The sequence below is a fragment of the Bufo bufo genome, chromosome 1 (genome assembly GCF_905171765.1).
Source record: "Bufo bufo chromosome 1, aBufBuf1.1, whole genome shotgun sequence".
Taxonomy (NCBI): domain Eukaryota; kingdom Metazoa; phylum Chordata; class Amphibia; order Anura; family Bufonidae; genus Bufo; species Bufo bufo.
The window spans coordinates 617,097,107-617,110,064 of NC_053389.1; the positions used below are offsets into that span (position 1 = coordinate 617,097,107).

General features: G+C 43.8%; 1 protein-coding gene across 4 annotated transcripts in view; it reads right to left on the reverse strand.

Moving 5' to 3' along the window:
• The window catches only part of ICE2 (interactor of little elongation complex ELL subunit 2), a 154,543-nt gene that overhangs the window by 12,526 nt on the left and 129,059 nt on the right, over window positions 1-12,958 (reverse strand). For 3 of the 4 annotated variants that reach the window (XM_040413735.1, XM_040413732.1, XM_040413734.1), the window contains one exon: window positions 5,808-6,348. The exons of the other annotated variant lie outside the window; for it this stretch is intronic. In XM_040413735.1, coding sequence (XP_040269669.1) covers window positions 6,157-6,348 — 192 coding nt within the window. In that variant the 3' untranslated portion in view covers window positions 5,808-6,156. Of the gene's footprint in view, window positions 1-5,807; window positions 6,349-12,958 lie in introns of those variants that run through there. 4 annotated transcript variants of the gene reach the window in all.

The following is a 12,958-nucleotide window of genomic DNA, read 5'->3' on the forward strand; positions in this document are numbered from 1 at the left end:
TCCCTGAATAGAGTATATTAGAAAACTGTTTCCTATCTCTGTCCCTACACATTAGCAAAAAAAAAAGAAAGAAAAGAAATGACAGTTACACTTTAGGTTTGTGGGTGTAACTTGAAGAAATGTGAAGAAATTCAAGGGGTATGAATACTATTTCAATGCACTAAGTAAAGAAGAGTTGTCCAGCCTTTCTTTGAGAAGTTCCAATTGCACTTTATTCGATATCAAAATTAAAAAATCATCCAGGCATAGATAGCGTTGGTCTACGCGTTTCAGGCAGCAAAACAATTTCAGCCCTTACTCATGACCATTAAACATACACTCAGTCCTCACTCTTATAGGAGGAGAAGACCACACCTGGACCAATCAAGGGGTCATGCGGCCACTCCCTCCTACAAAGGTGCATGACAATAAAACAGACTTAGACTTAAAATATCCTCATAAATAATTTAGAGATGCAGGGAATCCAATATTCAGTATTGTAGAATCAAATCTAGTCTTTTGTTTAACCCTTGGGGTTGGCGGCTTTCCAATCTGAAAATCCAAAAGGATTCTCTGTTTAGAAGTTTCCTTTTGCGGTCGCCTCCCCTCGCTGGTTTATTGACCCTTTCAATACCTTGCACAAGCATATCTGAGGTATCGCCACCATGAACTATCGCAAAATGAAGACTAGCCGCTGAGACATTGCGGCTTTCATGGTGCGGCACATCAGAGATATGCTTTCTTATCCGGGTTTTTATAGCATTCGTCGTGCAGCCCACATACTGCAGCAAGCATTTAGTGCATGTAATCAGATAGATAGCATATGTCGTATTGCAGTTTAAGAAGGATTTTATCACAAAACTTTGGCCATTAACACAGGATTCAAAAGATCTGGACATTTTCATTTATCTGCAGCAAGTACCCACAGAGTGCCCACATTTATAGTTGCCTTTGGTGGATAGCCACGTATTTTGGGATGGCATTATTCCTTTGTTTTTCTGAAACAGACTCGGGCTGACTGTACTTGCAACCGTAGGGGCTTTACGTGCCGCACATTTGACACCATTTAGTGCCACCTCACTCCAGTTTTTATCACATGCTAGCACTGGAAAGTGTTTTTTAATAATGTTGCAGATCTGTGTGTATTCACTGCTGAATTGTGTGACAAAAACATTCTTTTTTGTGTAATTTGTGTCACAATTCATTTCCATTCTTTTTACATCCCTATTTTTTTTCGGGTGGGCTTAGATCAATCTATCTCTGTTCATACCGAGAACTTCTTTGTAAAATTTTTATCATCATCTGTTTAGAGTATGCTCTACATGATAATCTTTTAATATCTTGGGCCTCCGTTTCATAAATTTCTTGTTGGCTGCAGTTTCTTCTGGCTCTAATGAGTTCCCCTTTAGGTATATTTTGAACTGTATGGATGGGGTGACACGACTTAGCGTGTAGTAATGTATTACCCGATGTCGGCTTTCTGTATGTACTTGTGTAAATGGAGGCTGCGGCGGAGTCCCCCCTCAGGTGGAGATCCAAAAACACTATATTGGTGGTGTCATAGTGTGTCAGAGTGTGACCTGGTTCAACCCCAGGTGAAGGAAGCTATAAATTCCTCTGTATTAGAGCTCGGTTCACACAAGCAGGTAGCAAAAAACGCAGGGCGGGCCGAAGACATCCCAAATCGCCGATATCCCGCGAGGTTCAAAAAAGTTAAAATGAACCACAAATAATGAATCTATCTGCTAGCATCTTGTCACAGCATGAGTTAAATGTACTGGAAAAAGGATTGACATTTTCACCAACATGCCACTTCGATCTTTATAAAACTATATTGGATGTAAACAGGATGGCCCGCAATTTAACTTTGCGGCAACATTTTCAATCATTTAAAGCCCTATACAGATAATATGGGTGAGGTGGAAACCAGCCTGATTGCCTCAAATATAGAAACTAATACCGATGATGAGAATTTGCAAAATGCTTTTTCTGACAAATATGGTCCAGCAAATATGTCATTTACAGAAATGATACATGTATATGAATTGCAGGAATTACAAAACATGAGCTCTCCTTTACAACTAACCCATTGCTCGCAGAACTTTAACCCCTCCAACCGGGACTTTTATACAATCCAGTCAAGATCCCATGCACAGGTTCCAAGAATTGGTTGAGAGGGATCTAGTTTTGCTGAATAATAAGGTTATTTCCCAGGGAAACAATTCCAGAGTGAGTAATTTGTCTAAAAATGAATCTACAGCACTTCGTGGATTAGCAGATAGGACTGACATTGTGGTCAAACAGGCTGATAAGGGGGGAGCGGTGGTCATTTTAGACAGCGAATTATAAAGGCTTTTGATTCACCAGATGTTACAAGATGAAAAAACGTACAAGATCTTATCTGGCAACCCGCTCCCCTCTTTCCAAGCAGAACTCAGAGAGTTGTTACTCCGAGGGCTAAATATTGGTACTCTCAACCAAAAAGAATATGATTATATTTATGTTGACCACCCTGTCATCTCTATTTTACATGCCCTCCCCAAAGTACATAAACAGATCTTCCCTCCACCCCTTAGACCCATTGTTATCAGGGATAGGGTCGTATTCTGAGCATCTATGTCAATGGGTAGATTCATTGTTGCAACCATTAATTCCCCACATCCCAGGTTTTTTGAGAGATTCCAAAGCAGTTCTACAAGAAGTAAGGGAGTTGGAGTGGTCTGACCATTAATGATGGGTAACAGCAGATGTCATTGTTTTATATCCCAGTATTCCACATAATCTGGTCACTACCTCCTTGATGTGGTTTTTGAAAGATTTTGGAGATTTTACTGACCAACTTGCAGAGTATGTGGTGGCTGTGGTGGACTTCCTCCTCAGGCGGAATTTCTTTATGTTTGATGAAATGTTTTTTCTTCAGACATCGGGGGTGTCGATGGGGGCTAAGTTCTCTCCCTCCATGGCCAATATATTTATGGCATGGTGGGAGAGAAACTTTCTCCTCATCAACACCAACCCTTTTGTAGAGAACATCCGGTGGTATGGCCGTTACATCGATGACCTGATCTTCATATGGTCTGGTGATGTGGCGGCCATACCTCCTTTCTCTTATTATCTAAACACATGTGTGAACAGCATCCAGTTTAATGTTCACTAGGACACCACCAATATAGTGTTTTTGGATCTCCACCTGAGGGTGAACTCCCCCGCAGCCTCCATTTACACAAGTACATACAGAAAGCCGACATCATGTAATACATTACTACACGCTAAGTCGTGTCACCCTATCCATACAGTTCGAAATATACCTAAAGGGGAACTCATTAGAGCTAGAAGAAACTGCAGCCAACAAGAAACTTATGAAACGGAGGCCCAAGATACTCAAAACAGATGATGATAAAATATAACAAGGAAGTTCTCGGTATGAACAGAGATAGATTGATCTCAGCTCACCCGAAAAATAGATGTAAAAAGAATGGAAATGAATTGTGACACAAATTACACAAAAAAGAATGTTTTTGTCACACAATTCAGCAGTGAATACACACAGATCTGCAACATTATTAAAAAACACTTTCCAGTGCTAGCATGTGATAAAAACTGGAGTGAGGTGGCAGTAAATGGTGTCAAATGTGCGGCACGTAAAGCCCCTACGGTTGCAAGTACAGTCAGCCCGAGTCTGTTTCAGAAAAACAGAGGAATAATGCCATCCCAAAATACGTGGCTATCCACCAAAGGCAACTATAAATGTGGGCACTCTGTGGGTACTTGTTGCAGATAAATGAAAATGTCCAGATCTTTTGAATCTTGTGTTAATGGCCAAAGTTTTGTGATAAAATCCTTCTTAAACTGCAATACGACATATGCTATCTATCTGATTACATGCACTAAATGCTTGCTGCAGTATGTGGGCTGCACGACAAATGCTATAAAAACCCGGATAAGAAAGCATATCTCTGATGTGCCGCACCATGAAAGCCGCAATGTCTCAGCGGCTAGTCTTCATTTTGCGATAGTTCATGGTGGCGATACCTCAGATATGCTTGTGCAAGGTATTGAAAGGGTCAATAAACCAGCGAGGGGAGGCGACCGCAAAAGGAAACTTCTAAAAAGAGAATCCTTTTGGATTTTCAGATTGGAAAGCCGCCAACCCCAAGGGTTAAACAAAAGACTAGATTTGATTCTACAATACTGAATATTGGATTCCCTGCATCTCTAAATTATTTATGAGGATATTTTAAGTCTAAGTTTGTTTTATTGTCATGCACTTTTGTAGGAGGGAGTGGCCGCATGACCCCTTGATTGGTCCAGGTGTGGTCTTCTCCTCCTATAAGAGTGAGGACTGAGTGTATGTTTAATGGTCATGAGTAAGGGCTGAAATTGTTTTGCTGCCTGAAACGCGTAGAGCAACGCTATCTGTACCTGGATGTTTTTTAAATTTTGATATCGAATAAAGTGCAATTGGAACTTCTCAAAGAAAGGCTGGACGACTCTTCTTCACTTATTTCCATTGCTCCCAGTCCAGGTGAGGGAGCGGTCCGTGTCCTCATGGTTGAAGTTCTCCAGACAGGTGAGAGCTGCTCTAACTACCTTTGAATAGACTATTTCAGTGCACTGTATAACAGAACTTGAGGGCCTTTGTTACACCCAGGCTGTCGTTGCAACCCATTAGTCAGGTCAGGGATGTACTGCTAATAATTACCAGAAGTCAATGAAGGAGGAATGACTGTGGTAGCAATGGCACTGTGTTACCATTGGATGTGTTATCATCCATCAGCGCATGCACTGCCCAAACATCTGACAGTGTAATACAGTCCTTAGGGCTGTATTACACCAACAGATTATCTGACCAATATCTGTCCAATTAGAACAATAGTTGGTGTGTATAACAAAAGATCTGGCTTAGGCCTCATGCACACGGCCGTTGCGTGCACTGTGGACCGCCATTTGCAGTCTCAAACGCATAGGCAACATCCGTGAGACTGCCGCAGACGGATCCAGACCCATTCAATTTGAATGGGTCTGTGATCAGTCTGTGTCGCAAAAAAATAGAACATTAATGTGAACGGATCCACATTCGTGAAGTGGTGCACAAACGGCCGGGACCCGTATATTGCGGACTCGCTGTTTGCGGGATGCAATATGGGCACGGCCGAGCAACACCCGTGTGCATGAGGCCTTGCTGAAAAGAAAAATGGCAATGTCACTAAAGTAAATTAAGCATAATTTCCAACCTTTGCTATTCCTCTAACCCAGGGATGTCCAACCTGTGGCCCTCCAGCTGTTGCAAAACTCCCACCATGCCTTGTTGTAAGCTGATAGCTGTAGGCTGTCCGGGCATACTTGGAGTTGTAGTTTTGCAACAGCTGGAGGGCCGCTGGTTGGGCATTCCTGCTCTAACCCAAGTAACTTTGAGGGTGCTATTACATGTGCACCTCAGCGGCTGCAGGTAGCACTTCCAATTGACCACTATTTGCCAGCTGCACCTGGACTTATTGGGCAAGTCTAGCGACAGATTAACGATAAAAACGTCCATGGGCACTCTATTACAGTCATTTCCCCCTCATTCAGTTCTATTATCGGCAGCACATGTCTGATTACACAGGGAGATGTGCCGCTCGATAATTGTGCATCTTTCATCCTGATGCAAATCAGTTGACAAACAACCATTTGCTTGTTTACTGGCGGCACGAGTACACGGCCCAATTATCAAGAATGAGCGTTCCTGTGAGCACTAGTTCCCCATTAGTGGTCCAAATAGGTCTAATAGGGCCTTTAGACTGGCATCTTTCAATAGTGAGTGTGATCAATAACACTGGACATCCATGAATAATACAGATTAGTTTTTAATATTTTTCTGAATAAATGCAGAATATAATCTGGATAGTTGTACCAGAAACCTCCTCATCTTTGTCTTGTTGGACAGGTAGAGATTCTGTATACTTCCAGGAGGTGCATTTCTTTCTCAGACATTTTCATGAAGTGATGATGTAGTCAGTTTGTGCGAGTTGATATTCTCTTGTAATCGAACAGGTCTTCACATTTGAGGCTTGTAACAAGAGACTTCACAAGGCATTATATAGACAAGACATTATAGAGCCCCCAATACATTATACCGTATTATCAACGTTTTAGCTTGCCATAGTCTTTTCTGACACAATATACAAAGCACATTCTTCAGTTATACGGGACTCCTTTATTTCCTTGCAATGCAGCTTCGGCTTTCCGTGCCTTCTGTCTCGCCGCCTTCAGCTTGTTTCGTTTTTGTCTTCCTGTCTTCTTTGCCTTAGTAACTTTAGATGCATTGGTTGCTGGAGAAACTTTGGTCTTTTCATTGCAGGGAGCTTTTCTTGGTTCATGTACCTGCGACTAAGAACATAATAAACAATACACAATGAAACAAGTGTCTGATATTGATAAAACACATGTTTTAAATAAATAAATAAATAAAAATTGGCAACCATTACAGTTCTCATAGTTGTTGTCAGGCGATATACAGTGCATGCGGTAAAATTGATTGGCTCCGATGAGGCTGTATTAGGATGGCTGCCATTGTGGCAAGACTCTCTCAGTCTCGTGCATGCACCGTTACTTGATTAGAGTCCATCTGAGGTAAATTCAGTTGACTGAACATGAATTGGAAAGATACACTCCTGTCTATATTAGGCCCCCTGCACACAGATTTATGTGCATTTATGCAGTATATCCGCATTAAAATCCGCAATGTCTAATTGCAGATTTTTGTGCAGATTTGATGCGGTTTTGCCGCAGATCTCAACCTTCCATTGAAATGGGTAAAATCCGCAGCTAAAAATAGCAAACATATTTGACATGTTATTTATTTTGAAATCTGTGCAGCTGGTCAATTTGTGCATGGGAAAATTTACATATGTATCAAATATTTTTTTTTACACAATAAAAGCACAGAGAGCTATGGGGACTGGGTATTGCGGATGTGCTAGCGGCCATCTAGAAACCCATGTCCTCAGCTCTATACACAAAATCCCGGTGACAGGTTCCCTTTAAACTGTAAGATCTGGGGGACTTCAAGGAACCACAGTGGAAAATATAGACTCCAGCACTAAACCAGTTGAAGAAAGTCCAAGCTTTATTGATTAAGAAAGAAGTAAAAGTGCCTCTACCTCATGACGGCACGTTTTAAAGCTGGCCACAGCAGATCTTCATGATTTTCTGGCAAACCTGTCCGCTCCTTCCCTCCAGATCAAGATTATTAATTTTGGCCCACAGCCTTCTAATGTGTACAGCTATCTGGTCACATAGATTCATTTCCCCTGATGTGCTACAATTCACCACAAATAAAAGTAAAAGGGAGTAAGTGATCACAGACAGCAGGTTCTCTCTGGCGTTCCTTTCCCGAGAACTGCTGCGGTCTACAGGAAGGTCTGCGTTACCTGTGAAGAAATCTAATCCTATTATACACAAACACGAGGCTCTGCCATCATTAACTCAGGTGTGTTAGAGGAAGAAAGGCTTCTTTATTCTGCAGTGCCAGAGATGGGCTGAAACTTGCAGCACTGCCATCATGTGCTTCACCTGATTAAAGCTCCACACACCTCCCCCTTGTAGATAAAAGATCCGGTGGAAGTGGGGAGGGCAGAAAACTGAAGTAAGCATGCATCCTGCTCAGAAGAAGAAAGAACATGGAGCAAAAAAACTGTTCTTGAATCCCTATTTTGACTCCTATTGCAGTTTGTAAAACCACTGGCTGCAGCAGGACAACTCCCTCACCCCCGCTGTCAGCCAGCCATAAAGGGAGGAGATTTACAAGTTCATTCTCTGAAAGATTTCTACAAGAACTTTTGTTTTAGGAACATGTAGAAAATTGACAGCGTGGGCAAGTTGGCTCAGAAACAGAACATTCATGACTCAATATCCCATGGAAACGAGTACATAATAAAGATTTTTGTGACATCTGCATTTCCCTAAATATGGCACTTCTGAACACAATAAAGAAGGTCAAACAGGATAGGCAGTTAGGGCCCTTCCTGAGCACTGCTCCAAGGCTGAAAAAGAAACTATTAAAAAGGGGCAGTAACTAAATAAAACATCACTTTTAATCGATATAAGGGTAAAAAAAAAAGGCCCCTACAGACAGACAAACATGTAAGAAATGGTGATATAGAAACCCGTGTGGTCATGGATTTAAAGACCATATAGGGTTTCAATAGGAGCATCCGGTGGAAAAAGTACTCACACAGTGAGTAGCGCAGGATAGAGCGCTCAGCTAGACGCCTGGAAAAGGAATACCAGGAAAATGCTGAAAATATCACTGTGGGCACTAGTAATGGACTAGCAAATGATGAGTGCCAAGCCAGGGAATGGTGGAGGGTAATAGTATGGTGTATACACTGACCCTAATAAGACCCTACTTGGCCTAGTCCACCCTACAAATGCATCCTTGGAATGGGGTCCAAAAAGCAAGGGGTGGCCCCGGCTGGAACTCTGGTCCTACGCTGGATGCCCTGTTAAGGCCTCATGCACACGACAGTGCTTTTTCACTGTCAGTGATTTGGCTTCAGTGGTCCGTGTCCGATTTTGCTTCAGTTGTGTTTCCTTGTGTATTCCTTTTTTTTTGTCTGACAGGGGGAAAAAAAAGGAAGGTTAATGAAAAGTATAATTTTATTGCACCAAGGTCTTGTAGAAAAAGAAAACTGACATGGATGACATACCAGTTGTGCATCAGTTTTTTTTGACGGACCCATTGACTTGAATGGGTCCGTCCTCCGTTTTCCACTGACAAGAATAGGACAGGTTATATTTTTTTTATGGACTGGAATCACGGACGCGGAGAAAAAACTGAGGACTATCAGTTTTTTTTTCACAGCTCCATAGAATAATTGGGACCTCCGCTAAACTGTGAAAAATGACGGAACGGACACGGATGCACACAACGGTCGTGTGCATGAGGCCTAAGGCCCTAAAAAGCGATTGAAAGAACCGTATACCAACAAAAGGTGATGCAGATTAGGGCTAAAAAAAAAAAAAATTAATTAGGCTTGTAGGAAAAAATAAAGGTGCCTAATTAGGCTTTTGGGACACCTTTATTTTTTCCTACAAGCCTAATTAAGTTTTTTTTAGCCCTAATCTGCATCACCTTTTGTTGGTATACGGTTCTTTCAATCGCTGTTTAGGGCCTTAACAGGGCATCCAGCGTATGACCAGAGTTCCAGCCGGGGCCATCTCTTGCGGGGTTTTTGGACCCCGTTCCAAGGATGCATTTGTAGGGTGGACTAGGCCAAGTAGGGTCCTATTAGGGTCTGTGTATACACCATACTATTACCCTCCACCATTCCCTGGCTTGGCACTCATCATTTGCTAGTCCATTACTAGTGCCCACAGTGATATTTTCAGCATTTTCCTGGTACTGTATTCCTTTTCCAGGCGTCTAGCTGAGTGCTCTATCCTGCGCTACTCACTGTGTGGGTACTTCCCCCACCGGATGCTCCTATTGAAGCCCTATATGGTCTTTAAATCCATGACCACACGGGTTTCTATATCACCATTTCTTACATGTTTGTCTGTCTGTAGGGGCCTTTTTTACCCTTATATCGATTAAAAGTGATGTTTTATTTAGTTCTGAACACAAGTCATGCTTGTAGCGATCGTGATTAGCGGCCATAGACACTAGTTACTGCGCCATTCAACCCTTAAATGGAATCTTTCGCCATAATTGTGGACTTCTATCTGTAGTACTACATTAGTATTCCAGATAAGAGGGGAGATTTATCAAAAATGGTGTAAATGAACACTGGCTTAAGTGCCCAGAGCAACTAATCAGATTCTACCTTTCATTTTTCAAAGTTCCTTTGGAAGATGAAAGGTGAAATCTAATTGGTTGCTATAGGCAACTAAGCCAGTTCTACTTTCCATCAGTCTTGGTGGTTTTGTAGGCAATAGTCCAAGATCATGGTGACAGATTCCCTTTAAGAAATGCCACATATTTCTAAAATGAGAGAGAATCATAAATGTATAACATATTTAAAAGAAAATGATATTCATTAGGCTGATTTATGGAGTTTTTCTTCCCAAGATATGCATGTACAGTATCTCACAGAAGTGAGTGCACCCCTCAGATTTTTGTGAATATTTTATTATATCTTTTCATGGGACAACACTGAAGATCTGACACTTTGATACAATGTAAAGTAGTCAGTGTACGGCTTATATAACAGTGTACATTTGGTGTGCCCTGAAAATAACTCAACTCACAGCCATTAATGTCTAAACCACTGACAACAAAAGTGAGTACCCCTAAGTGAAAATGGCCATATTGTGCCCAATTAGCCATTTTCCCTCAACGGTGTCATGGAACAGGTGTGTTAAATTTGGTGTTATCGCTCTCACACTCTCTCATACTTGGCACCTCATGGCATAGGAATTCTCTGAGGATCTAAAAAAAAGAAAAGAATTGTTGCACTACATAAAGATGGCCTAGGCTATAAGAAGATTGTCACCACCCTGAGATTTAGCTGCAGCACGGTGGCCAAGACCATACAGCGGTTTAACAAGACAGGTTCCACTCAGAACAGGCCTCGCCATGGTCAACCATAGAAGTTGGGTGCACGTGCTCAGTGTCCTATCCACAGGTTGTCTTTTCAAAATAGACGTATCAGTGCTGGCAGCATTGCTGCAGAGGTTAAAGGTGTGGGGGGGTCAGCCTGTCCGTGCTCAGACCATACACCGCACACTGCATCAAATTGGTCTGCATGGCTGTCGTCCCAGAAGGAAGCCTCTTCTAAAGATGATGCACAAGAAAGCCTGCAAACAGTTTGCTGAAGACAAGCAGACTAAGGACATGGATTACTGGAACCATGTCCTGTGGTCTGATGAGACCAAGATAAACCTATTTGGTTCAGATGGTGTCAAGCGTGTGTGGTGGCAACCAGGTGAGGAGTACAAAGACAAGTGTGACTTGCCTTCAGTCAAGCATGGTGGTGGGAGAGTCATGGTTTGGGGCTGTGGGGAGCTACAGTTCATTGAGGGAACATGATAACGACCCCAAACACCTCCAAGACCAGGGCCGGATTAACGTAGGGGCGGATGGAGCTGCAGCTCCAGGCCCCTGCATGAAAATAGGCCCAGCAGCCCGCATACAGGGCCGGACTGGCACGGCCCGTTAGGCCGGTAGCCTTGACTGCTGCACGGCCGGCCGTGCCGACAGCTCCTTGACTGGTGCAGTATTACACAGAGGGACTGACAGAGAGAGAGGAGCCCATCCCCCGGCCCCGCCCCCAACAGCAGGCTCCAGCACGGACATTGCCCGGAGCCTGACTCCTCCCACACATGTGACTGATCACATGATCATGACATCACGGAAGGTCCTTCAGCCTGCTAGCTGCTGCTTGTGCAGAGCTGTCATCCGGCTGTTCAGGGCTGTGTATCAGGTAGGACTCGGAGGCTGAGTACAGAGTACAGTCATAGCACACATCCCCTATAACAGTGCATCATCCATAGGTCCCCCATAACAGTGCCAACCACAGATCCCCATAACAATGCCATCCACAGTTTCCCATAACAGTGCCAACCACAGATCCTCCATAACAGTGCCATCCACAGATCCCCATAACAATGCCATCCACAGATCCCCCATAACAGTGCCAACCACAGATCCTCCATAACAGTGCCATCCACAGATCCCCATAACAATGCCATCCACAGATCCCCATAACAGTGCCATCCACAGATCCTCCATAACAGTGCCATCCACAGATCCCCATAACAGTGCCATCCACAGATCCCCATGACAGTGCCATCCACAGATCCTCCATAACAGTGCCATCCACAGATCCCCCATAACAGTGCCATCCACAGATCCTCCATAACAGTGCCATCCAAAGATCCCCCATAACAGTGCCATCCACAGATCCCCATGACAGTGCCATCCACAGATCCTCCATAACAGTGCCATCCACAGATCCCCCATAACAGTGCCATCCACAGATCCTCCATAACAGTGCCATCCACAGATCCCCCATAACAATGCCATCCACAGATCCCCATAACAGTGCCATCCACAGATCCCCATAACAGTGCCATCCACAGATCCTCCATAACAGTGCCATCCACAGATCCTCCATAACAGTGCCATCCACAGATCCTGTATAACAGTGCCATCCACAGATCCTGTATAACAGTGCCATCCGCAGATCCTTCATAACAGTGCCATCCGCAGATCCCCCATAACAGTGCAGGGGTGTGGAAATTTAAAACAAAAACTACTTGTCGAAGGACTAAAGCGGGGGCTCGATCTACTTGTTCCTCATGACAACCTACTTGTCCTGATACAAAAAATAATTTTAAATCAAAACCTTATTTCAATGCACCGCCACGCTTTCTTATGCAGGGATGGGTGGCTGGCTTGCGTTCCAGCCTTTGTGGTGTGAAATGACTAAGTTTAGGCCTCGTTCACACCAGATGATTCTGTCCAGAATGCCTACATCGTGGCCGGCTCACTATGTTGTGGGGCAGGAGGGGGCGTGACAATCCATTGAAGTGAATGGCACCGTAGCCACAGGCGCAGGCGATCGGATGCACGGGATCGCAAGGCACAATTATGCCTGAGGTCCGGTCACAAGGCTGCTTGCAGCATTTGGTTTGGACTGGGCCGCAGACATAATGTGCCTTGCGATCCTGTGCAGCCAATCGCATTGCAGCCGTTGGGCATGGTTATGGTGCCAATCACTTCAACAGACCACTACGCCCCCTCCTGCCTCACAATATAGTTAGCCGGCCGCAATGCGGTGCAGGGCATTCTGGACAGAATCAGGCCGGAACGCACTGCCTGGTGTGAACGAGGCCTTAATGTGATCACAGCAATTAGTTTAGTGCACACTCTTGCTAATCTTAGCACATTACTACCCGTACCTCTAGGTGGTTTAGGCAAACTAGCTGCTGATGTGGCATGGAAAGGACCCCCCTCACCTTCCCAGTTTGACAACACATGCAGAAAGGGGGTCCT